This window comes from Peromyscus eremicus, chromosome 16_21 (assembly GCF_949786415.1).
Source record: "Peromyscus eremicus chromosome 16_21, PerEre_H2_v1, whole genome shotgun sequence".
Taxonomy (NCBI): domain Eukaryota; kingdom Metazoa; phylum Chordata; class Mammalia; order Rodentia; family Cricetidae; genus Peromyscus; species Peromyscus eremicus.
The window spans coordinates 66,776,688-66,804,653 of NC_081432.1; the positions used below are offsets into that span (position 1 = coordinate 66,776,688).

The 27,966-nt window shown below is 39.6% G+C and overlaps 1 protein-coding gene across 3 annotated transcripts in view; it reads left to right on the forward strand.

Moving 5' to 3' along the window:
• The window catches only part of Kcnh8 (potassium voltage-gated channel subfamily H member 8), a 138,976-nt gene that overhangs the window by 76,769 nt on the left and 34,241 nt on the right, over positions 1 to 27,966 (forward strand). For all 3 annotated transcript variants that reach the window (XM_059281638.1, XM_059281640.1, XM_059281639.1), the window contains exon 7: positions 1,308 to 1,522. In XM_059281638.1, coding sequence (XP_059137621.1) covers positions 1,308 to 1,522 — 215 coding nt within the window. The remainder of the gene's footprint in view (positions 1 to 1,307; positions 1,523 to 27,966) is intronic.

Here is a 27,966-nt window from a genome sequence, read left to right on the forward strand (position 1 = left end):
CCCACTTGTTAATATTTCAGTGGCATGGCCTCCTTAGTATTGAGGACTGTGCAATTGTTGGCCTCAGTTGCTTACAAGATAGCAAAAAGACCATTTAGATAATCATAGTTAATCCCTGGGAATGGTGTTCTTTGTGGAGACTCACTAGAAACCCAGGTTAACACCAGTGCCCAATGTTTTCTCTGAAATACTCCTGCTCCTCCAGCCTTCAGCCCAAGTTTGAATTAAAGGTCTATTCATGTCTTTTGTATGGCTTCTGGGTGACTTTGTGGCTGTGTCCAAAGTACAGCAGAAGTTAAATTCAGTAGTTTCTTCACCCTGGAGGCTGTTTCTCTTTTCTGGTACTTTCAAATCTTGAAATCACTTAAAAGATTTAAAAGATGAAATTGTCCAATATTAGCTCATCAACAAACAAGGAAGTTAGCTCCCAGCAGGCAGCTGAATTATTGCAGACAGCAGTATTGCTTGCCTCTAGATATCAAGGGGAATTATTGTAGACAGCAGTATTGCTTGCCGCCTAGATATCAAGGGGAATTGGAGTACATTGGTCCCATGAGTAGTCATCATGTGAGACCCTAGTTTTTGGTCTCTTGACTTCCTGTCTAAGCAGAGAAAGACATTCTTTCACTGTCACAAAACATGACAACTGAGAGGCATGCTCTGATGTTACATATGCAAACCATGGCCCGAATGTTCAACCCCTACCCCTGACTCAGAAGAGGGATGGGGATTTTCTCCTTCCAGTTCACCCCCTGTCCATCTTAGAGACATGATCACAATTAAATGAAAGATCCTTAGTCTGTTGAATATCACACTTCTGTTACTACCAAAAGTTCTAGAATCTAGACAATAGGTTTCCTGATGCACTGACCTGAGAAGCTCAGAGCCATTTTTCCACCTAGGAAAATTAGTAATTACTACCTCCTGAATGGTTACAGTGACTGACAAATTGACTGGTCCAAAGTCATTTTCCAGATTCTACCAGAGAGCTGCTTAGAACCCATGGATAATCTGGGATGCCTAAATCATCCACCCACGTCCTCTAGACCAGTGTTCATAACCAGTGACAGTTTTATCCACACAGGACATTTGACAATGTTTGAAGGTGTTAACATCTTGCGTACCACAGCAAAAAAGCAATGGAGCCCCAACTCTCAGTACTGCTAAAATTGAGTATCTTTGCTCACAATGATCTTCTCTTTCTTGTACAATTGAGAGAAATGGAGTCTGTAAGGCAAATGAAGGGACTGGGCCCCAGTTGTTCTGCCTTTTTTCGACATGGTTCTTTTTCTTTTCACTCTTCCTAGGGAAGGGGGATTTAATTGGAGCAAATCTATCAATTAAAGATCAAGTGATCAAGACCAATGCTGACGTGAAGGCTCTGACCTACTGTGATCTTCAGTGTATCATCCTTAAAGGTCTCTTTGAGGTCCTGGGCCTTTACCCTGAGTACGCACACAAATTCGTAGAAGACATCCAGCACGACCTCACATACAACCTTCGAGAAGGTCATGAGAGCGATGTAAGTCCCCTTTCTAATTAGCACGTGGCACTGGGAATCAGATATAACAGAGACAAATGTCATAGCCTCCTTTTAAAGGGCTCTAAAGGTAAGGTATTCAGCCCCCGGCTAACTGATGGATTCACTAGAACCTGCAATCCTTGCTAACATGCAAGGAAAGGACTATTTGTAGACAGTTTCTTGCTTGCTCATCTTCATGTGCTCATGTCTAATTGCAGTTTCAGTGATACACAGTACTTATCTGGAAATAAGTAACGCCTCCAGCATTTGAAGATTTCAGGAGAAAGTATGTGGGTCAGAGTTTGCTGCATGTTCAGTCCTTCAACTGCTAGACAGGAAATTGCAAGAAACTAATCTTTTTGTTAAAATGGTACCCCAAACAATCTATTTCAGAGTGTCCAAATTTTCATAAATGGATTCAAGCCAAAGACTGTCACACTTAAAGCATAATGAACATTTTGTGCAATTATATATTTGCTTCATGTTTCAGTTTATACAAACAGCTTTCCTGTCAAAATATGTACTATACTGTGCCTTGTGTTTTAGCTGATCGTGAGCATGACTTCGTTAGATGTGTCAGTGATAATGACTTAATAGGAATGATTGTTGAAAGGCAAGCCAGAACATGCAGCTCATTGTATAACAGTCAGTGTCTTGTCTCAGATATTTGCAGCACTCAGAGCTTTAAGAAACTGTAGTTATGACTAATCCACAATATGCAGATATTTTGGGTAATCATTAGCATTCTCTCTTTTGAAAAATAGATAGAAAATGGGTATTGTATATTCTTTCCTCTAGGTTTGGGGTATAAGTGATGTTAAATAAATACATGCTATTCCATCCTCTCCACTGGTAATAGAAAATGAGGGTCAATATTTATTGGCTACCTATTACTCTAATCAATCTTCCTATATAAAGCATTTTATTAATTAAAACACCCTTTAAGATAAGTGTAAATTCATTTCTGTAGCAGAACAGACAGATTCAGAGTGGCTGTGGTCATGCAGACTTACCGGTGGCGAGGTCAGTATGTTAGAACAAAACCCAGATTTAAAGTCTACTGTTGAGTAACAAAAGTCCTGCCTTTTCCTGAAATAACTCCCATGCATCCCATGCAATAGACTGAATCTTAAAATTCAAGGTGCAGTTTGTGTTCTCCATGACAGTATAAAAATCACAGTTTTAAGAAATAATATAATGTTTTGAAATGTGCATACATTATTAAATACATAAATCATGCTAATTAATATATGTTTCTTACATTCATATTCATTCATGATGACAACATTCAAAATGCTCTCAGCAGTAGTCAAGTGGACAACATGTCATTGTTAATGATAGTCACCATGCTGAAATAGAGATGAAATTTTGTGTCCTTTGACAAATATCTCCTACCTGCCTCAAGTAACTGCCATCCTATTCTCAGCTTCTATGATTCCAGCTTTCTCCAGATTCCATATAAAGGTGAAATCATACAGGATCACATGAGGCTTATTTCACTAAGCATAGCCCCCTCCCAAGTTCACCAATGTTGTAAATGATAGAACTTCTGTCTCCATCGAGAGTGAATAGTATTCCAGAGTGCATAAATACTTGTTTCCTTTATTTATCTGTTCATTCATAGACATTCAAGTTGATCCATATCTTGAATATTGGGAAGAGTGTGGCAATGAGCATGAAAACACACGTATTTCTGACACATACTGGTCTCAGCACATTTGCATACATAACCAGTAGTAGAATTGTTGGATCAGTGGTAGCTATACTTTAGTGTCTGCTGTGTGTTCCCACCCACAGTATGTGAGGAGTCCCTCTTCTCATCTCTACCAATAGTCACGTCTCAGCTCTGTGACAGTAGTCATCCCAGCTGCTGTGAGATAATAGCTCATTGCAGTTTTATTTTGCATTTCCATGAATAGGAATGATGCCCAACTCTTTTTGAATATCTTCTTTGAAAGAATGTCTATACTGCTCTATTGTCCATTTTTAATCAGCCTATTTGTCTTCTTGCCATTGGTTTCTCTGAGTTCCCCACATATTTTGAATATCAACCTCTATCAGATGTATAGTTAGCTGGCATTCTGCAGTTTTTTCCTACTCCATTGGTTGTTTCCCTTGCTGTGAACTTTTAAATTTGACATAATTTAATTAGTCTTTTCTTACTGGTGTTTCTGTGTGTTAGAGTCACATTCAAAAGAAAAGTCATTGGCCAGATCAATGTCAATAAGGTCTTACATTTAAGTCTCTTATTTGAGTTGATTTTTAAATATAATGTAACATTAGAATCTAATTTCATCCAACGTATTATTGCTTCTCCTTTTCCTCTCCTCTCCTCCCTTCTCTGCTCTCCTTCCTTCCTCACTATCATTCACTCCTTTTTAGAGCAGTGTCATAGTTTTGTTTAAAGATGTGTGTCACCTATGAAAGCTTCTCCACATCATTTTCCTCTCCGTGGGATAAGGCTTCTTCTTCTGATGGAACATTAGCAGGTCACCTCTGTCATGTTCACAATCATCTTGGACTTGTGAGACTGGCTCTTTCAGTTTGTCCTTATTCTGAAGTGTTTCCCTCCCTCTTAAAGTGATTTCTCTGGACTCTGCTAATACCTCAATGTGTTTCAAGTCTTTTTCTCTTGGTCCAACTTGGCTTCAAATTCCAGGTCCTTGGGCCAATGTGACTGTGAAATTCATGTTCTGCAACCCAGCCTCCTCACAGACATCCTTGCATTTAAGGTTCTTGGTGTACTGTGCCCTGCATATGCCAGTTAGGTGTTGGCTAATACTCAGACCCTGGCAATGATGAAGCCACCCCCACCCTGGGGAATATACGCCCCAAATCCTACACAGGATGGCTCCTCTGATCTTTATCCTAACTCTTTGTCCTGTGAAACTGCCCCTTTCTAGTTGACTGTTTCATCTAGCAAAGCAACAGTGGACAGTCCCCTTCGCCCACCCTGAAAAACACCTGTCTCAACATGGTGCTCAGGGTGGTGTGTTTCCCTTTTCCCAGAGTTCACAGTCACTGAAATCTTTACTCCATGTATTGCATCAGTGCATTATGTCCAACTTTATAGTTCCTTTTGACCACAGTATTTTTCAGTGAAGGCTATATCATTGTGGATGGAACCCTAAAGCATTGCTTCTTTGTAAGGAGTGTCTCTAGTACAGAACAGGAGCCTGAGGAGACACACCGGGAAAGAAGGATGAACGCAATGGTGGAAACCATACTGCTGCTCTGGGCCTAGGCAGGTAGCTGTCCCTCCCTGAGCTAATGTCACCAAGTACTTAGGACAGGACAGACTGCTACTTGGTGACAGGGACCCAGTGACTGATGTGAAAATACAACAAAGAGATAGCCTTTATAAAGCATAGCCAATAGTGTTTTGAGAGGGCTTAAAAGAAATATAAGCACTGAACACTAACTAAAATTAAGCTAAGCTAGCCTACATATTGATTTAAAAAATATGAGGATACATATGAACTGAAGCTTTCCTTTGAGATTTTTATTGTTCTGGATTACTTGACTCCCAAAATGCTTATTTACACACACACACACACACACACACACACACACACACACACACAAACCACAACAACACACACACATAAACCACAACACACACACACAACAACAACAATACACACACACACAACATATATATCTCTAAAATCTTGGGATACAGTTCCATGGCTGGATAAGTTTGGACCTGTCTTCTGTGTAATCTATAACCCTGTGGAAAGCCTTCCTACTGCTCCAGTGTTTATTACTTTCAGGAAAAGCTACATCCTGACACGAGTCTGTGCTTAAAGAGTCCTGTTGCTCCATCTGCTATGCTGCTCTGCTGTCAACAAGTTTGAACTCAAATACCATTCCTTAATTCTCCCACACACACAGAACTAACCAATCACAAGGGTTTGTGGTAGAGCAATGGTTCTGTAACAGACATGGAAACAGCATAAATGTAACTACCTAAGTCACTTATTCTGAAAAATTGAGTGGCTACTTGTACAAAGTAACTCATAAACTATCAGATGTCCACAGGGTCTCATCACATAGTGGGTGAAACTGTCTAACTATAAACAATAAAAACAAAATAATGGAAACAAGACTGACATCAGCCCATTTGGAAATAAAGCAGAAGCAGGAAGGAGCTGTCTGCAGTTGGTGGAGCTGTGGCACACTGGGATGTGGCTCCTGCAGCTCCATTGAACTGCAGAGCTTTAGAAGGACATCTTACCTCATTCTCACAGGAAAGTTAAAGTATATAAAATGTTTGTTAACTTTGTTGAAAAACTACCTATTGCTATTTTGACCTTATGCTAATTATGTATCTTATGTTATTGGCATATTTTCCATACTGGCCCCGTTTGTAGCTCCTGGTGGCCCACAGTGATTGGTTAATTCAGCCATTTCTGTCTATGCAGATTACTTGCTTCACCATTTGTTATGGTAAGCTTTATAAATTGATTTTAACACAAATTCATCTGTTTTTGAGAAATCTAGTTTTCCTTCACATAAAGAGATTTGAACTTGAGATAAACAAACAAAATGATTGGAGAGCATCCAAAATAACTGTTTTCAAAAATGAAGAAGGCTAAAACTCAGACGTTCACGTAACCACACATAAATATTATATTGCTGTGCACGGTGGATGCTGATTGGCTATTGATGGCGTGGTGGCTGTGCAGCAATAAATGCCAACAATGGGGTAAATTCTTCAATCCTACCACACTGGGTGGTTTCTAACGATGACTAGAACCTATTAACATTATAAATGTTAATTATATATAAATTATAAAAATTATATAAATATATATATAAATTATAATGTTTGTCATCTCATCTCTTCTTTAATTTCCACTCACAATATATTATATGAGGAGCATAAAATGCTAAGCTACCTCTTTCTGTCTCCCTGCTTCTTGAGTTAAAAGGGGAAGAGGTCCTGAGATTTAGTGTTTTCCAGTCTTCACTGTGATGTCCTTTGAGCTCCTCTTTACAGGAAACACAAGCAGTAACCCCAACAGTCTGAGAGAGACTCTGGATTGAAAGCAAGGGTGTGTGTGAGAAACACTCACCCTCAGCATCTTCTAATGGCACTTGGGTGGTTCCTGCTGCCAACTCACAGTGGCTTAAAATCTGACGATTCATCACAATGCCTAAGTCCTCCCACTGTTCTGAACATAAGCACCATCGTTTTGTAATGCGCTTGCAAAACTGAATACGCCAGAGTTCTGTTTTGCTTTTGCCCAGAGTAATTGCACACTCCTGCAATCCCAGCTACTCTTGAGACTGAGGCAGGAGGATTGGAAGTTTAAGGCCAACCTGAGCAAATATGAAAGAGCCTGAATCAAAAATAAAAGACTTTGGGGATTGGGGGGGGGGGGCGGGGATTTAGCTTAGTAGTAAACTATTCACCTAGCATTGTGAAGCACAAGTTTCATTTCCCAGTACTGAACACACACACACACACACACACACACACACACACACACAAGTTTCAGCATAGTCTCATGTATTGAATGGAGAGTCATGATGCTACATGCAATACTATTTTTAAAATGACAAAAAGTAAGCAAATGTAAGCAATATATGTGAAAACATATATATTAAATGTAACTATTTCTTTTACAAAATAAGAAAGAGTATCACAGGGCTCTTGGCTCTACGCTTTTGTCTCTTTGGGACTCTACTCTGTATATCAAACTGCTAAGGACAGGCCTTTAGGACTTAGTATGTTTAAAGCACACTATCTTCCTCTACAAACTTGGCCTGTTCTTTCTTCTCCCCTTTCCTCATCAAACCCAGTGCCACACCCAAACTCATCTCATGGTCTTGCTTGTTTTTGTCTGTGTGAACTCTCCCTTAGTGTCTGATATTTGTTTCAGGGCTTTCACCCATGTATGCGTGTGTGAAGGTCAGAGGTCAATGCCAGGTGTCTCCCTCCCTCAGTCTCCACCTTATTTGTTTGTTTGTTTGTTTGAGACAGAGTCACTTAGTGAACTCAGAGCTTACTCTTTCGGCCAGTGCCCCACCATGTGGGGGTTACGGACACACATGATGTTAAAATGGCAGCACATGCCAGGTTGCAAGGCTCCCTCCACTGGGGTCATCATTGCTTCCAAGATTGACCCATGCTCTTACAAATAGCCATTTCTCTCTCACTACCACAGCTACCTAAACACATCCATTGTGTGAATATGCAAACATTTAGTACCATATAATACATAGATGATATTACTTTAATAAGTTGAGCTTATAAATATTTTCTTCTAAGGCTAATTTAATCTATATCTTATTTTTAAAAAATGATTCTACAACATGAAGCCATAAAGATATTTGATTTTATTTTCTTCTGTTATTTTAATGTTTGTTCGCCTATTTACCTTTCTTTAAGCTATCCAGAATTGTTTTGTTAATGGTATGAGGTAAGACTCTTACTTATTTTTTCCATATACTTAATGAATTTTCTCAGCATCATAATTGAATGAAGCCTCACTTTCCATACTTACCTCTATGCCATGCCTATTACGTGCTAGCTGTTCATATAAGTGCACTGATTTCTGAGATTGCTCCAAAGATCACTCTATAGTGTCCTTCATCTGTGTTTGCACAACAGCACCCAGTGTTTATTATTTCACACTTGTAATAATGTTCAGCTTTTAGGGAAGCAGGAATCCATCTCTGACTTTTCTTCATGCTTAGAAGTATGAATTTCCTTGTTTTTCTTTCTCTCATTTCTTCAAAGTTACTAATCTGCATTGTTATGTTGAGAAATTTTTACCAGTGTAATTGCTGCTCTTTTAAGTAACTTGTCATCACTTCCTCCAGGGCTATTTTAGTGTCTTTTTGTCTTTAGTGTTCTTCTGTTCACTATCGTATGTCTAGGTTCTCTCTCCCTCTCCTCCCTACCTCAGTGTCTCTCTCTCTCTCTCTCTCTCTCTCTCTCTCTCTCTCTCTCTCTCTCTCTCTCTCTCCACTCTCTCTCCTCCCCCTCCTTTTCTTCCTCTCTCCCTCTTAACTGTCATTTATAAATCTACCTATCAATCATTATACTAGCTAGTTTTATTAACGAGGACTATGGGGGTCCAGCCCCTGGCTAGTCCCCTCCCAGGGTCTGGGAAGAATCTACAACCAGCTGATAATTAATCTTTGAAAAAAAGAAATGAATCTATGTACACGAAATTCCTTAGTCCACACACTTTATTATTCTGTCAGTTCTCTCTCTACAATCCTATACTCTGCTCTCATTTTTAGCTCCTTTCTTGCCCAATTTCTCTTTGCATTTATCTGCTGTCCCCTCTAGGTTCTATCTAAATTCCTTCATCTTAGTTCTGCCCCTTCTAGTTTCTCATCCATCTAGTTCTTTCCCATATAAGCTCCTCTCCAATCTCGTTCTCTCTCATCTTGTTCTTCCCCATCTGACTCTTCCTCATCTTCCATCTCGTTCCTCTAGTACTGTCTTCTAGCCCTTCAATCTAGTTCTTCCCCATCTCAGTTTGTTCCTCTCAAGTTCTTACCCATCTAGTTCTTCCATTCTCTTTTCTCCTCTCCATCCTCCAGTGCCCTGGAAGTCCTGGTATATATACACTTACAAGCAGTATTCCCTTGGCAGTGCAAAGCCAGACTTCCAGGGTCAAATAGAGGGGTGATAAGAATCACACAGAGGGGCAATAACCGTTAATTATCATTTGCAACCCCAAAGGGAAGTGACCAATGGGGAAATGAATTAACTAAAGGTCAAATTCGGATAATATCTAAGAAGAGGCATCTTATGTGCTCAACTATAGTCTTAAACGTGATTAGTAGAAAATGTTAAGAATCTGTAAGTTGCTAGGTCAATGGGAGAAAATAAAACTGTCTTCTTTTTTCCTGTGGCTCATATCTGTCCACGCTATCTGCCATTTTTCTGCAGGGTGGGGGAAAGTGTGCTCAGTCGCTAGGCAACCTGTGTACAGCTAGATGCCTCTGGTGATAGTTAAAGGGAGATCTGGAACTAGAGGTAAGGTTTGGGAAAGGAGTAAGTAAAGCTTAATTGGCACATCCACCAGGCCTTCTCACACAGGTAGTCTGGATGCTTAAGTCTGTTCTTAGAGAGTACAGAGGTGTCTCTGATAAGGTTCTTGCCTCCATCTTGGGATGGACCTGGCCGGATGCTGCCAATGATGATAATTACAAGGAGGCTTGAACTGGGGTTCTGGCTGAGCATAGCTGTCAGCACAGAAAGTTACCTAAATATTCCTAGAAGTGGTTAGGTAAGGAGTTAAAGGTCTATAAAGTTAGTAAGGCTGTAAGAAAGGAGGTTCCAAGCTAAATTGTATAAAGCTATTACTTAACGTCCACCTGACCTAGGCGGTGTCTCCTTGTGGAATTTGTCTTAAATCAGGAGACTTGCATGTGGACTGTTATTACTGCTAGTTCTTGAAAGTGGCCAAGGGAGATATCTGATTCCAGAGAAAGCCTTTCCTGAGGCTGTTCTCCAAATACCTTGAATGTGTATGTCCAGAGAGTGATCAGTCCTCACTGTTAGCCCTTCTTAGGGAAAAATCAACTGGGAAAACTATGAAGGCACACATGATTTTCATATCAGAAGACAGCTGATATATAACAAGCCAAGTAACACCAAAAGCTCCTTGGAATTTGGCTTCCTCTGGAGGAAATCCTTGATCCCTCCAGGTAGTGACTTTGCCATAACCAGCTGAGTTCTTATGATATATTCCTGTGGCCCACAGCATTTTATATCAACTTGACACAAGCTAGAGTCATTTTGGAAGAGAGAATCTCAACTTAGACAATGCCCCCACCAGATGACCCTGTGGACAAGCCTGTAGTGCATTCTCTTCGTTGATTATTGATGTGGGAAAGCCAAACTCACTGTGACCTGTGTCACCTCTGGGATGGTCATCCTAGATGCTGAAAGAAAACAGGCTAAGCAGGCCATGGGGACCAAGCCAGTAAGCAGCACTCCTCGGTGGCCTGTGCATCAGTTCCTGGCCTGTTTGAGTTCCTGCTCTGACTTTCTTTAGTTGACTGTGATGTAGATTTGTAAGCTAAAACAAACCCTTTATTCCTCAAGTTGCTTTGGGTCATTGTGTTTTAATACAATAAAAAACCTAAGATGATAATTCAGCTATATACATCTTTATTGTAGTGACCAACTTATCCAGTTTTACTTCAGTGGTCTATCATATGTCACAAACTACTTGTGTGTAGCAGGCTTTCTCTTGGGCCTCCAACCAGCTCCCAAATCATGACACGAGACTTATTATTAGTTATGGATGCTTGGCCTTATCTTATGCTTGTCCCACTAGCTCTTATAACTTATTTTAAGCTGTATTTCTCTTCATCTATGTTTTGCCTTGGGGCTTTTTACCTTTCTTTCATTTTGTATGTCCTACTCTGTGTCTAGTTGGCTGGTGGCTGCCTGGCCCTGGGCATCTCCCTCTCTTTTTCCTTCCTTTTATCTTCCTCTTCTCCTCTTCTCTCCTCATATTTATTCTCTCTGCTCGCCAGCTCTGCCTATTCCCTCCTGCCGGTTATTGTCCATTCAGCTTTTTATTAGACCACTCAGGTGCCTTAGGCAGGCAAAGCAACGCATCTTTACTTTACTAAAAAATGTAGCATAAACAAAAGTAGCACACCTTTACATAATTAAACAAACTCAGCATAAACAAATGTCACACATTTTTATACATTTTATACATCTTTATATATTTAACAATTATTCTATTCTACAACACATGTCTGAAAAAATCTGTGAACCTATGAAATACATGAATATGATAAAAAACCTAATATTATACTACACTTTCACGGTCTCACTAGGAATGCCCAAACACATATGGATCACAGGCAACCCCACAGGTAGAGACAGTTATAGAAAACCACAACCGATCAAATTGCAGTTTCAGAATTGAGTCCTAACTTACACATCAACAATACAATTCCTGATCAGAGATCATGGAAGAAGAAAGGATGGAAAAATTGTAAGATCTAGACACTCAGACAGTTTGCTGTGAGATTGTGTCTCCTAGTAATGTCAGAAGCTACACCCATAAAAGTCTCACCAGCATCACCCCAAAACAAGAGCTGAATAAAAACAACAGGTGGACAGGTGCAACCTAAGGTGGCCTCAACCCTGCACAAAGAACTAGCAAATCCAGACTTCTTACCATAACTGTCAAGGTCCTATGCCTTCCTTCCCTGCCTGCCTTCCCAGGCCACCTGGTGCATGTGGTGTTGGCAGGAATCCAGCCTTACTTGCCTCACTCCATCCTGCATTTCAGGGCTCCTGGTTTCTGCACCTCCTCACCTGCCTTACCTAACCACATGCTGGCATTTGTCCCTCCCACATTCCTGTCACATTGTCTTAAGGTTTGCAAAGCACTTAACAGGTTACAAAATTGTTTGGATTGTGTATTTTCTAATTCATGATCAGTGTGTCCTAGTAGAATGCTTACTTTATGAAGTTTCTTACATCCTGCACTACTATCCCAAGTGGCCCAATGTACTGCTGACACAAGGCATCCTGCTGAGATTAGGGTCTTATTGGCTATAGAGCCAGGGCATTGTCTAAAGTGCAATGCTATGGGAAGTTAGGCTTGCACCCCTCAGAAGCCACAAGCCAAAGAGAATGTCAGTACGTTCAAAAGAAATACAACGAAATGAAAACCAGTTTCACTGAAAAACAAGAGGTTTTCACTTACCTGAAGTTTAGAACACAGGGTTTTCAAGAGCCCTGTGGAGACTTTAACTGAACAATGGAAACAAGAGCTTGCAATATGAGTAATGTAAGTACTCCAGGTGGAGGATGAAAGAATATCTGTCTTTGAATTCTAGCAAACATACCATGTTTGTAGAAATGGGTCAACCCATAAAACACTACTGCCCCAGAGATCAAAGAAGTAGAACTGTTATCCACTAATCACTCTTTGTGTTGCCTGGGCCACGACACTGTCATTTGAGGGTACCATCAAATCTCTTCCTGCCAGAAAAAAACAGAGGAAGGAAACAGAGAAGGGACAGAAAATTTGAAAAAAAAAAAAAAAAAAGCCAGAGATTGAGGAGTACAGCTGCAAAACAATGTCAGATACAACAAACAGTTGCTGCATGAACTCTCGGAGCTTTGGTTGCTGGTCCAAGATTTGCACAAGCTAATCTAGTCGATAGTCTAGCATGGGTAGTTGAGGAGGGTGTGAATTACAAGGCCTCACTCCTTGTTTGAGAAGCTATAGGCAATTAATGGCTGGTTGGAGAAAGTTTTCTTAAAAGGTGGTGCTTCTAGTAGATTTCTCACACTATAGTGGACTCATGCGTACAAATACTGCATGGAATCTTAGTTGGATTCAGAAGGTGTGTGTGTGTGTGTGTGTGTGTGTGTGTGTGTGTGTGTGTGTGTGTGTGTATTCTTTAAAAAAGACTGTGAAGGTGAGAGGAATAATTTGGGGGAAGAACCCAGAATGAGTTGGAGTGAGGGGTGGATTTGGATCAAAATAATGCATTCACATATGAAGAAGAAGATAAAACAATTCATTAGAAAAAAATTTTGAAAGGAGAAATGAATTTAAACTGACAAACCCAAGCTTCTAGAAAAGGTGACTTACCTGTGGTTAAAAAATAATTCACCAGTGTGTAATCCATCCATATGTTGCCCTGAGTGATGAGCTGTGGGGAACAGATCTGCAGTACAGGTGATGAAATCTGCCCAGTCTTCCTCCTCACATCCCTCTTTGGTGTTAGCTTGAGGTATCAAAGTGGGAATGCATGTTTCTGTCCAGGTCTGAACCCCAGGTCTCTAACACACAAAAATCAAGCTTTATCTCCATTTTTCCTTTTTCTGTTTTCATTATTTTTATTTATTTATTTATTTATTTATTTATTTATTTATTTATTTATTTAGTGTGTGCAGTTATATATGTATTCAAGTGTGATGGTATCTATGCATGTGTGCAGGTACATGTGATTATATGGGCACATGTATATGTGCATGGAAACCAGAGATCAACTTTAAGTTCTCTTCTTCAGAAACTGTCCACCTTGATTTTTGGGAAAGTCTCTTGTTGCAATTTAGGGCTTGCTGACCTGACTAGATTGGTTGGCTGGAAAGCCTCAGGGATGCCCTGGCTCCTCCTTCCCAGCAAAAGTTCACAGCAACACACCCAGATGTTTATATGGAGGCTGGGAATTGAATTCAGGTCCCCATACTTGCTCAGCAAGTACTTTGCTGACTGAACTATCTCCCCAGGCCCTAATTTTGTGTTTTCATGGTAGCCTTGTCAAATGCAAGTGTCACTGGAGAAAGCATTGAGTTTTGTGTCCTGTTGAGCTGCATCTGGTCTAGGCAACTTCTTCTGTGACTAAGCTTTCCTAAATCTATGGTATTCAGTTTCATGCTTCCTAGAATGGAGACTGACTAGATCCTTCAGATGAATGCTTTGATTTGCCTTCATCTTATACTGTTGGTGTGACTATATAATGATGTAATTCATTTCAAGTCTATATGGGGAAGGGGGACCTTTAAATTTAGTCCTTGTTTCAATGTGAAATAAAATCAGGCTGCTTGGAAGCAATTTTCTTTTAAGATTATTTACAAAATAGTAATAATTTTACAAATTACATCTGACAGTCTAGATTCTTAGTTCTCCAAGAGTAGCCTGTGTTTAGGTACACATCTGCTTGCACAGATTTGGATAGTAAGAGAACATAATTAATACTGTCCCATTCTGAGAGAAGTATTCTCAGAAAATTGACATTGAAGGATTCATGTGTCACTTTATCTTGTAAACTTTCCCTGCCATTTGTGGCCTAGCAAGGTGTCTTGGTTTTTCAGTTGTCTCTCTTAAAATTTCCTCCTTTAGGAAACAAAAATAAAAAGTCTTTAAAGTTTCCTGTAGTCAGTCTTTCACCTACAAACCTTAAGAGTATCAGGCAGGAGAGCTCAGTGGGTAACAATCTGGACATGGTCCTTGTATCCGAATTTGTGTTTGGAAACTTCTCATACTGGAGTTTTTAGGTGGTTTCAGAAGGAATTGAAGCAAACATGGTACCTTGAAGGCAAAGATGTCTCATTTAGCATCTGCAGAGCCCAGGGTTGTGTTGATGCCCACGATGTTTGAATGAACTTCACAAGTGAGTTTCTCAGAGTGGACATTGCCTACCACTGCCTACAGCTAAGTGGCCCAGTGCCTCTTTCTATTCTTTTTAACAGTGTGTGTGTGTGTGTGTGTGTGTGTGTGTGTGTGTGTGTGTGTGCGTGTGCGTGTGCATGTGTGTAGGTTAGAGGACAACTTTCAGGAGTTTGCTCTCTCCTTTTACCATTGTTTCCAGGAATTGAACTTGGGTCTTTGGATTTGTTTGGCAAGCATTTGGAACCATCTCAAGGGTACCACCTAGCCCAGTTTTTCTTAATAATTACTCAGGCTCTCTGCTTTATCCTCTGTGCTATGATTAGCCTCACCCACTTCTACTATTAAAGATCTCAGTGAAGGCTGGCTCAGTGGACTCTACTGACCTCTGAATGCATATTGATTTCTAACCCTGATGTTTTGCTTCTCCTGCCTAGACCTCTGCTTCAGCAAGATGAGCTTATAATCCGAAAGTTATCAAAGGCAGGAAGTTATTCTCATCTCTTCTCAAGGTACAGAGCGGCTCTTTGAAGAGAACTTACGTTAGGATTAGAGCTAGTATAAGGACATTGACAAAATCATTCTAAGACTCTTAATGAATGTTGGGGTGATTCACAATGAGGATACTGACTGAAAACAACCCAAATGGAGTAGTAAGAAAGAGGAGTCACTATTTACAATGATATATAGACACAGACACGCATACCGTATACACACACACACATGCACACACACACACAGACACACACCACATACACACATACAAATCACAGACACAGACACACAGACACACACACCACATACACACACACACACACACACACACACACACACACACACCACATACATCCTAGATCTTAGAAACTTAATCATCAGCATCTCAACCTCTGGTGGAATTTTCTTTCAACTTTTTACTTTAACTTTTCTCTGTATCATATCCCTACTCTTCTATTCCTACACTCACCATTTTTCTTTACTCATCTAAATAGAAGAAATGGGTTGTTGACTAATTCTAGAATTCTAGACTAATTCTGGAATAGAAACGCTAGGTGGTAAAGCTTGGGTCAATGGCCATCTTCATCAATAATTGTGTGTGGGAGGGGGCATGAAATAGGGAAAGGACACACTATACAGCTTCGTGGCTTCCATGGAAACCCTGTGGCATGAAGACTTGAGATAAGTGAGGTGGTGTAGAGAAAGGCTGGTGGGCAGGGTTGTTGCTGGATAAAGGAGGCAGAGCAGGTAATGGCGAGGATGGGTCTCTTCTGTGTAGTTGCATCACTGGAGGTTCCCATGAAAATGTATCTCAGCGGCATTCCCACAGCACCCAAATACCACTTAGACATACATACATACAAAGTTTTAAGCCATTCTGTAGTGACTCATTCTGTAAGCTCTCTGCTTCTGTTACAAAACACGTGAGAAAATCAACTAAGTAAGAAAGGTTAATTTTAGCTGAAGGCATCAGAGATTTTAGTCCATAGTTGTCTGACTTGGGCTCTTACTGTTTCTGTGCTGTGGTGAACAGAGTAAACAGTGGAAAGCTGTGATAGAGCAAATAGTGGTGGCAGAGGAGAGGAGAGAGGATGGGTATACTCTCCAAGGGCAAGCCCTAGTGAACTGCCTTCTTCAATGGGGCCTGCCGCCTTCCAACTGCCCACTGATTTATAAACAGTTGGGTTAACCCATCTGTCAGGTCTTAGCCCTCATAGTCTTCATTCAGTTACTGAAAACCTCACCTGTGCACTAGAAGCCAAGCCCCCAAGACCTGAGCATATGAGGGACATTGACGATCTGCTGGATTTTCTCCTGGGCAGCCCCTTGCTGTCAACAAAGACAGCACCTACCCTACAAAAATAATCAACCACGTTTGGTGCCATCTGAATATTTCAAGCTGTGCTTCCAGAGTGAGACTCGAGAAGTTAGATTTAACCTCCTTCAGAGGATGGGGAAGTAAGTTGGGCTGGGAAAGGTAGAGGAAGAAAAGTCACCTGCCATTTCATAAATAATACCAAGAAAACATCTTTCCTTCCCTGGTTTTTTCCATCCTGTAGGGAACAGCAGACATTTAGCCTGAAATAGAGTGTCAGATTTGCATAGGAACACACATGCTCACCAACAGGCTTGGCTCTATGTGTATTTAGACCTTCAGAATGAAAAACTGCCTAGTTTATCTGCCAGGAATTCTCAGACTTACCCCACTGAGATGCAGAATGTGGGAGGGAGGCTCCCCTACCACAAATATGCTCTGGGTGATGGTTTAGGTTTTAGAAGTGCACAAATGCCCTCTCTGGAGTTGCCCCATAGCTAGCACAGCACAGCCCTACCTTCACCTCAACCTCCATGAGCCCAGCTCTGTGCCAAGCACTTTGCAAACCTTAAGTTATTTTAGCCGTTCAAAAACTTGTATAAATAAGTTACATGTCACATTAGTTATTTTTATCATCACTGACATAAAATACCTGACAGACACAGCTTACGGGAAGAGTATATTCTGGCTCCCAGGTTCTGGGGATTTCAGTCCATGCTGGTAGGGAAGACATGGTGGGCATCTTAGGGTGTGTTAGTAGGAGCTTAGAGCACAGTAATTTCATCTTACAGATAAGAAAGCAAAGACTATAGCTGGGTGGTGATGGCACATGCCTTTAATCCCAGCACTTGGGAGGCAGAGGCAGGCAGAGACAGGCAGATCTCTGTGAGTTCAAGGCCGGCCTGGGCGACAGAGTGAGTTCCATGAAAGGCGCAAAGCTACACAGAGAAACCCTGTCTCGAAAAACCAAAAAAAAAAAAAAAAAAAAAAAAAAAAAGCAAAGACTAGAAGTCTGGGTAATGTACCTCAAAGGTCTGCCCCTAGTAGCGCACTAGGTAGTCTTCATGTTCAAAGTTATCACAACCACCCAGAACCATGCCACCTGCTTAAGCATTCAAATAATTGAGCCTGTAGGGTGCAGTGCATATTATAATAAGTGGGTTTATATTCTAGATAAGACAGCTGGCTAAGGATCAGAGAAGCTAAAACTGTCCAGAGTTCTTCAGCAAGTAGGCAAGGGAGATGAGAAACTTGAACTTCAAGCACGAATCATTCCACCTGAAACCCAGTTGGAACTTAGTATATATTTAAAATAAAGTTGCAAATGCTTGCTCAGTTCCTTAATCCTAAAAGCACGGGGTACCAACTGCACATTAAAATTTTCCACCAATAAAGCTTTATAAAATCAAACACATAGGTAAAGGAACCACAGCACTTTTTGACAGTAAATCAAGACATATGCTTTTTATAGATATATGGTGTATATAGATAGATGACTGATAAATAGATCATAGATAAAAGATATATGATAGATCAATAGATAAAAGATATATGATATATTGATAGATAAAGGTGATTGATAGATAAGAGATAGATGATATATAGGTTGATACATAGATAGATAGATAGATAGATAGATAGATAGATAGATAGATAGATAGATAAATACAGATCAATTTCATTTTCTACAGAATAATAGAAACTTAGAATGGAAGGGTTCTTGTGTACAATTTCATAAAAATGTTTTTTGTTTGATCACTGGTGCCATTAACCCACTCAAACTAGCTTAAAGAGAAGCAGCAATTTATTTACTCATAGAACTAGAAACCAGTCTTTGGTTAGATTTCTGACCTGAGTGGGATATGCATCAAAGAGGAAGTGCTCACTTGAATAAATTCTCCCATGAACCACACCAAGTACATGTTTCAAAAAGAGTAAATCTCACCATATTTTATTTTCTTCTGTCAAATGAATATTTAGTAGCACATACATATAGTAGTAACACATAGAAGAAAAGATGCCAATATCTACTAGCTGTATATTATATGTGATTTGTTACATTGGATCATTTAATTTATTTTTTTAATCTCTGGGAGTTTGGATCATGCTCATAGACATGGCAATTGAGTGTCTGGTACACTCTTTGAGATTTCAGAATTAGTGAAGGATTCAAACCTAATCAAATCCTAGTCTTCTGAATAAAACCTGATAGATTTGTCTATGAATACCTTCCACCTCAAAAGAGAAAGCCCTTATCTAGACATGCTTCAGTCAGAAGCTGTAGTCGGTATCAAAATCCATTCACTTCAGCCTTTTTAGCCTGAATTCTATTTCTTGTCTTAGCCCATAAAATGTCCAGTGCAAGCAAGTATTTCAGGAAATGTATCTCACAACCAGAAGGAAAGAAATATAGTAACATTACTATGTCTTGGTCATTTATCTAATTCCCTCCCTGTAGTGTATGTGTTCCTATTTATTTGCAGACATCCATTCATTAGTAGTTCTAGGACTGTGGTCTCAGTCTGGGAGAATTTCTTCCCACCCAAGAATGTGCTTTTCAGAGTGCTATGTACATTGCTGTCCTTTCTTCCCTCCCTTACCTCACCCTGTTTTTAAAGAGGAAACATGTAAAATCTCCAGTCCACTGTCATTTCAAATATACCAAATAGTATTCTAATTCTTTTATGGTCTCAGATATATTCCAGTAAGAAGTTTAAAGTCTTAATTAAACTGAATAAACATCTCTTAAAGTACTGTTTAAATATGAGTACATCATATTTGCCAACAAATAACCCATTCTCAGTACTTTTTAGAGACACCCACACATTCATGCACACGTTTGTGTTGAAGGATTGAGTCTATAAATGAACAAAGCAATGTTTTTAGTTTAGATTTTGTTCACACTTCTCAGTCAAATTGCAAATACCTTACCTTTGAGTATATTAGAACTTTCATAAAACAAAATTTTTATTGTGTTATTTGTCCTAGAATTTACTTTCATAGGAATCCTGAATTCTTTGCTGCAGCCAACATTTTCATTGCATGGAGCTTTGTGAGTCTAGGAATGCTTCACAGGTCATCCTTGGTCACCTGGAACATTTCCTGTTAGGTCCCTAATCTCTCAAAACCTGAGTCAGCTGTTACAGCATAAGGTAGTGGGTGGCATGATTAAAGCAGTTGTAAGTGAACTAAGTTAGTAGACATAAAATTAAAATTAAAAACAAATTACAAAATCCCAGGATAAACAGCTTTAATAGTACTTTTTCCATGAAGTTCCTCAAAAGGATGGAGGCAGCAGAAAGAACAGCATATGGCAGAGACAGCCTGCTTACAGTACAGCAGACTGTGCTCAGCAGGCAGATCTTGCAGTCTACACTCTGATAGATTCAAGATATCTAATTTGTTCACCATTTAAACCCAGGATTCTGGGACCAAAAGAATGGTAGCTTTGAGTGAGAAAAACAGCAGCCAAGAAGTCAGAAACATGACTCAAACAAGATGTTGAATCTGAGGGAAAGTTGTAGGGAAATGATGAGCCAGAAAACCAGCTTGAGGTGGGGGTGGGGTAAGAAGGTGCATTTCAACAAGTGAATGAGATTTAAAGGCTTTAGTTCCACGTCATTGAGAAAAATGATTAAGAAAACCTCTAAGATAAACATCTGCAAGATGTTAAGCTTTTCATGATGTGGTAATCCCACTTACATTTTCTTCTGCTAAGATTAGAGTCCCTGAAAGCTGAGCATATGGTGACTGTTCTGTGTCACTGTATTTCCTCTCATAAATACTTCCAGATCCGGATGGCCAAATGAAATATTTTCGTATCCTAGATTATACAGTTTACATTTTTCTTTAAGCTTACTAGCCACATTTCCTTCCTGGTGATTAACAACAAATGCTGGCATCGTATATGGAAGAAAAACAAACAGAATCCTGTCAGGGAGCCATGGATGAAGATCTGTAAGCCTAAAGCATTAGACCTATAATTAGGGTTAAAGTTGGATTAGGATTAATACTCATAGTTCTAAAGCCAGAGTCATTCCTTCAAAAAATGAAATGTTGCAGGTTTCCTGCAAACTCTAAAGAAATAGGCTAGCAAGTAGTCAGGTGCAATAGGTTCAAAGGCTAAATAACTGCATTAAAGAGCATAGGTTTCTGAAAATACTCATGCATGTATCTTCCCCATTAGAACAGATAGTCCCTGTTCAGTACCGTGGACATAAGCTTAGAAAACAAAAAATTAGAAAAGCTCTTTTAAAAAGAACTACACACACACACACACACACACACACACACACACACACACACCACACAAAAATACAGCAATCATTTTGTAGGAGTGTATGCATAGTTGGATTAGGTCATGTTGTTGTTTTTTCTTTTATGTTCCTTTGGGGGGGAACCTGCCACCCAGCTCCCAGATAAATCACACATGGAGGCTTATTCTTAGTTATAAATGCATGGCCTTAGTTTGGTATGTTGCTTGCCAGCTTTCCTTGACTTATCCCATTTATCTGTTGCCTCTGTGTTTTTTGCATTCTCTTACTTTTGTAAATTTTACTCTTACTTCCCCCCTTTTTGTCTAAACCAAAAAAAAAAAAAAGTTTTTAACTTAAACATAGTAAGACTATCTGCAATGTCAATTACCAAGTAAGGATTACATTCACAATATTTTGTCCATTTGTAGTTACCATATTCAGAGAAAATAAGGCATTATCTATCCCATCTTAGTGAATCCAAAGTTTTACACCTAACTTACTTTCTATCATAACAAAAGAAAACTTCAATTATAACTATCTAGTCTTCAACTCCATCAAAGACCCAGAAGGATGTAATATTATTTAACAACAGAGATATTTGGCTACCTGGACAGTCACTCAAAGTTCCTCTGCAACATTGAGGCATTCATCTTCACCCTACAGGCCCAGAGTACCTGGCAAACTTTTCAGTGAAGCAGGAAATTTGAAGGACTATCTTGCCTTGCTTTGGCAAAGCTCAGCAGTCACTTTCCTGTGTGTCCTGCACAATATCTGGCAAACTCTTCTGTGAAGCAGGAATTTTGAAGGACTGTCCTGCCTTGTTTTGGAAAAGTTCAATAGTCTTTTTTCTGTGTGTCCTGCATGTCCAGTCTGCACAGCACATTGACAGCAGTCAAAGGCAAGAGCAGTTTCTTTGTCCAGTGGCTAACATTGCCACATGATAGCAAACTCCATCAGGAGTTTCTTCAATGCCCATCATCTTCTCTGAAGTAAATTGGTGCTGCCAGGAGCAGATGTGTCTCATTGCCATGAAAAAATTTTATGTTAATAAAACATTTTAAATGTCACATTCTATAGGTCTTTGAAAGGTTTGAAGACCACCTATCTATCTAAAATAGATCTCTATATGATCTGGAAAGCATACCTAACATATCTACAAATTTGATTGTTATAAATGATAACTGCTAACCTATGTTTCCTGATTATCCTATGTAGTTTATAATAGTAGCTTTTAAAAACTAGAACTTTACCTTACATTTTTAAATGAACTGCATAGGTACAATACCTTAAACAAGAGTATAAACATATACAATATGTTATAACAAAAACAACCATAAATTTGCATCAATATACAAAAAGCCTTTAGACAAGAGTCAAAACCTATATACAGTGTGCAAAATTAACTTTAAATTTGTATCAATATACCAAAATTCATGCCAAAGCAAAATATCTGAGATTAATAGTTGTCTTTTTATCCTATATTCCCCTAAATATAGGATATAACAAACATCCATGACCTACCAAATAACCAAAGACCACGCACCCCTTCTTTTACTGCTTCCTGTGTCTGTGGGTAAAGTATTTTTAGGGTCTCAGAAAGAAAATTTTGAGATAATGATCAAGTCCCGGGAAGACCAGCAGTAACGTTTGCTGACAGATATCACCTGTCAAGTTTCAGGAGGTCTTGCCTGATCAAACCTGATCTGTATTAACCCTGGAGGAATCCACAGCCTGTCGTCTCCTGTAGGAAAAAAACTCCAAAGCATTTTTGATTTCCACTTGACAAATACATTTTTTGACTTTTTAAAAGTTAAAGTATTCCTAAAGTTTATAGGCTGATTTATTTCAACAGTCCCTCTTTCAATTCCAGGGCTCTTTGCATCTGTCCTTTACTTTTCAACCATCAAAAATCAAAATCAAACACAAAAATTCAAAATCAACACTATAACATGAAGGATCTAGACTCCATGTGTATCTCTCATCTCTATGTGGCTTATACTTTTTTATATTTCTTTACTTCTCTCTTTAAAGACTTTACTATTTTAAAACTATTTCTTTCTATGACTCTCCATACCCTTTTTCTTTCTTTCTTAATCATACACACATTGCAAAACACACTGGAATATTGTTAGAGGTTTTTCCATCTGGACCTCTTTTACTGCATATCTCTAGTCATTTTTGACTGCATGAGCAAACTTTAAACTGCTAACCTACACTTGGATCCTCTGCATGTGGCTCTGCATGCTGGCACTGCCCACTTGTGAAACTGGTCAATTGGAAGTTTGTCTGACCAGGAACTGCATTCAACCTTCCTAGAGTTCTAAAATGCTGATTCTTGCATTGTGGCAGGCATTATTACTTAGTTTTTTTGTTCCTACTTAACATGCTCGCTGCTAAAGGGCTTTCTTTAAGGCAGAAACTCTTAAAGGAGCCATATCTTTTTGTTTTCCTCAGCTATCTCAGGCCCTACATGGAAATATGGCCCCACATTGGGTGTCAAAATGTTGTTGATGGTTTTTTATTATTTTGAGGGACCAGCCACCTAGCTACACAGCCAGCCATGGAGTAAGAGTAAGATTTACAGGAGTAAGATAATGAGAAAAGCCCAGAGGCAAAAGATAGGCAGGATAATTTAAAGTTAAGGAAAGTTGGCAGGAAACAAGCCAAACTAAGGCTGGACATTCATAATTTTCTTTCTTGTATGTCCATGACTCACAGATTTGGTCTTCTCATGGTGTTTCAAACTTCCTGCATATTCCACCAGTAAGGTTTTTTTAAACATAATTTTCTTTTTAATATTCCTTTATATTATTCTTTTTTTCTTTTTTTTCTTTTATTTTATTTTACAATACAATTCAGTTCTACATATCAGCCACGGATTCCCTTGTTCTTCCCTCTCCCACACCCTCCTCTTCCCCCCAGCCCACCTCCCATTCCCACCTCCTCCAGGGCAAAGCCTCCCCCGAGGACTGACATCAACCTGGTAGACTCAGTCCAGGCAGGTCCAGCCCCCTCCTCCCAGGCCAAGCCAAGCGACCCTGCATAAGCCCCAGGTTTCAAACAGCCAACTCATGCAATGAGCACAGGACCCGGTCCCACTGCCTGGATGCCTCCCAAACAGATCAAGCCAATTAACTGTCTTACCCATTCAGAGGGCCTGTTCCAGTTGGAGGCCCCTCAGCCATTGGTTCATAGTTCATGTGTTTCCATTCATTTGGCTATTTGTCCCTGTGCTTTATCCAACCTTGGTCTCAACAATTCTCGCTCATATAAACCCTCCTCTTTCTCGCCAATTGGACTCCCAGAGCTCCACCCAGGGCCTAGCCGTGGATCTCTGCATCCAGTTCCCTCAGTCATTGGATGGGGTTTCTAGCACGACAATTAGGGTGTTTGGCCATCCCATCACCAGAGCAGGTCAGTTCGGGCTGTCTCTTGACCATTGCCAGCAGTCTATTGTGGGGGTATCTTTGTGGATTTCTGTGGGCCTCTCTAGCACTTTGCTTCTTCCTATTCTCATGTGGTCTTCATTTACCATGGTCTCCTATTCCTTGTTCTCCCTCTCTGTTCTTGATCCAGCTGAGATCTCCCACTCCCCCAAGCTCTCTTTCCCTTGACCCTCGCCCTTCATTTCCCCCACTCATGTCCAGGCTGTTCATGAAGATCTCATCCATTTCTCTGTCATTAGACGATCCCTGTGTCTTTCTTGGGGTCCTGTTTTCCAGGTATCCTGCCTGGTGATGTGAGTAGCAGTCCAGTCATCCTTGTTCCACATCTAGTATCCTCCTATGAGTGAGTACATACCATGTTTGTCTTTTTGAGTCTGAGTTACCTCACTCAGGATGATTTTTTCTAGATCCATCCATTTGCCTACAAACCTCATGATGTCATTGTTTTTCTCTGCTGAGTAGTATTCCATTGTGTATATGTACTACATTTTATTTATCCATTCTTCAGTTGAAGGGCATCTAGGTTGTTTCCAGGTTCTGGCTATTACAAACAATGCTGATATGAACATAGCTGAGCAAGTGCTCTTGTGGTAAGATTGAGCATTTCTTGGGTATATGCCCAAGAGTTACGGTATAGCTGGATCTTGGGGGAGATTGATTCCCAATTTTCTAAGAAAGCACCATATTGATTTCCAAAGTGTTTGTACAAGCTTGCATTCCCACCAGCAGTGGAGTAGAGTTCCCCTAGCTCCACATCCTCTCCAGCATAAGCTGTCTTTAGTGTTTTTGATCTCAGCCATTCTGACAGGCGTAAGGTGGTATCTCAGAGTTGTTTTGATTTGCATTTCCCTGATAATTAGGGATGTTGAACAATTCCTTAAATGTCTTTCAGCCATTTGAGTTTCCTCTGTTGAGAATTCTCTGTTTAGTTCTATAGCCCATTTCTTAATTGGACTGTTGAGCATTTTGATGTCTAATTTCTTGAGTTCCTTATATATTCTGGATATCAGTCCTCTGTCAGATGTGGGGTTGGTGAAGACCTTTTCCCATTCTGGAGGCTGTCGCTTTGCCTTGTTGACCATATCCTTTGCTCTACAAAAGCTTCTCAGTTTCAAGAGGTCCCATTGATTGATTGTTTCTCTCAGTGTCTGTGCTACTGGTGTTATATTTAGGAAGTGATCCCCTATGCCAATGCATTCAAGACTACTTCCTACTTTCTCTTCTAGCAGGTTCAGAGTAGCTGGATTTATGTTGAGGTCCTTGATCCACTGGGACTTAAGTTTTGTGCACGGTGATAGATATGGATCTATTTGCAGCCTTCTACATGTTGATATCCAGTTATGCCAGCACCATTTGTTGAAGATGTTTTCTTTTTTCCATTGTACACTTTTGGCTTCTTTGTCAAAAATTATATGTTCATAGGTGTAGGTATTAATGTCAGGGTCTTCAATTCGATTCCATTGGTCGACATGTCAGTTTTTATGCTAGTACCAAGCTGTTTTTATTACTGTAGCTCTATAGTAGAGCTTGAAGTCAGGGATTGTGATGCCTCCAGAGGTTGTTTTATTGTACAGGATTCTTTTGGCTATCCTGGTTTTTTTGTTTTTCCATATGAAGTTGAGTATTATTCTTTCCAGGTCTGTGAAGAATTGTGTTGGTATTTTGACGGGGATTTCATTGAATCTGTAGATTGCTTTTGGTAAAATTGCCATTTTTACTATGTTAGTCCTGCCTAGCCATGAGCATGGAAGATCTTTCCATATTCTGACATCTTCAATTTCTTTTTCCAGGAACTTAAAATTCTTGTCATATAGGTCCTTCACTTGCTTGGTTAGTGTTACCCCAAGGTATTTTATGTCATTTGTGGCTATTGTAAAGGGTGATGTATCTCTGATTTCCTTCTCAGCCTCTTTGTCAATTGTATATAGGAGGGTTACTGATTTTTTTTTTTAGTTGATCTTGTATCCTGCTATGTTGCTGAAGGTGTTTATAAGCTGTATCAGTTCCTTGGTTGAATCTTTGGGGTCACTCAAGTATAGTATCATGTCATCTGCAAATAGGGAAAGCTTGACTTCTTCCTTTCCAATTTGTATCCCCTTAATCTCCTTATGTTGTCTTATTGCTCCAGCTAGAACTTCAAGTACTGTATTGAATAAGTATGGGGAGAGCGGACAGCCTTGCCTCATTCCTGATTTTAGTGGAATTGCTTTGAGTTTCTCTCCATTTAATTTGATGTTGGCTGTTGGCTTGCTGTAAATTGCCTTTATTATGTTTAGGTATGTTCCCTGTACTCCTGATTGCTCCAAGACCTTTATCATGAAGGGGTGTTGGATTTTATCAAATGCCTTTGCTGCATCTAGTGAGATGATCATGTGGTTTTTTTCTTTGAGTTTGTTTATATGGTGTATTACATTGATGGACTTTCGTATGTTGAACCACCCTTGCAACCCTGGGATGAAGCCTACTTGATCATGGTAGATAATTGTTTTGATGTGTTCTTGGAGTCTGTTTGCCAGGATTTTATTGAGTATTTTTGCATCAATGTTCATGAGGGAGATCAGTCTGTAATGCTCTTTCTTTTTTGTATCCTTGTTTGGTTTAGGAATCAAGGTAATTGTAGCCTCATAGAAGGAGTTTGGTAATGTTCCTTGTGTTTCTATTGTGTGGAACAATTTAGAGAGTATTGATATCAACTCTTCTTTGAAGATCTGGTAGAATTCTGCGCTGAAACCATCTGGTCCTGGGCTTTTTTTTGGTTGGGAGACTTTTAATGACTGTTTCTATTTCCTTAGGGGTTATTGGTCTATTTAAATAGATGGTCTTGATTTAACTTAGGTATGTTGTACCTATCCAGAAAATTATCCATTTCTTTTAGATTTTCCAGTTTTGTGGAGTAGAGGTTTTTGAAGTATGACCTGATGATTCTCTGGATTTCCTCAATGTCTGTTGTTATGTCCCCCTTTTCATTTCTGATTTTGTTGATTTGGATGCTCTCTCTCTGTCTTTTGGTTAGTGTGGATAAGAGCTTGTCTATCTTGTTGATTTTCTCAAAGAACCAACTCTTTGTTTCATTAATTTTTTGTGTTGTTCTCTTTGTTTCTATTTTATTGATTTCAGCTTTCACTTTGATAATTTCCTGGTGTCTATTCTTCCTGGGAGACTTTGCCTCTTCTTGTTCTAGAGCTTTCAGGTATGCTGTTAAATCACTAGTGTGAGATTTCTCCAACTTCTTCATGTGGGCATTTAGTGCTATGAATTTCCCTCTTAGCACTGCTTTCATAGTGCCCCATAAGTTTGGGTATGTGGTGTCTTCATTTTCATTGATCTCTAGGAAGTCTTTAATTTCTTTATTTCTTCCTTAACCCATTGGTGATTCAGTTGAGCATTATTCAGTTTCCATGAGAGTGAAGGTTTTCTGTAGTTTTTGTTGTTGTTGAAATCTAACTTTAAAACATGGTGGTCTGATAGAACACAGGAGGTTATTCCAATTGTTTTGTATCTGTTGAGATTAGCTTTGTGGCCAAGTATGTGGTCAATTTTAGAGAAGGTTCCATGGGGTGCTGAGAAGAAGGTATATTCTTTTTTGTTAGGATGGAATGTTCTGTAGATATCGATTAAGTCCATTTGAGTCATGACATCAATTAAGTCCTTTATTTCTCTGTTAAGTTTCGATTTGGGAGATCTGTCCAGTGGTAAAATTGGGGTGTTGAGGTCTCCCACTATTAATGTGTGGGGTTCTATATGTGGTTTAAGCTTTGGTAATATTTCTTTTACATATGTGGGTGCCCTTGTGTTTGGGGCATAAATG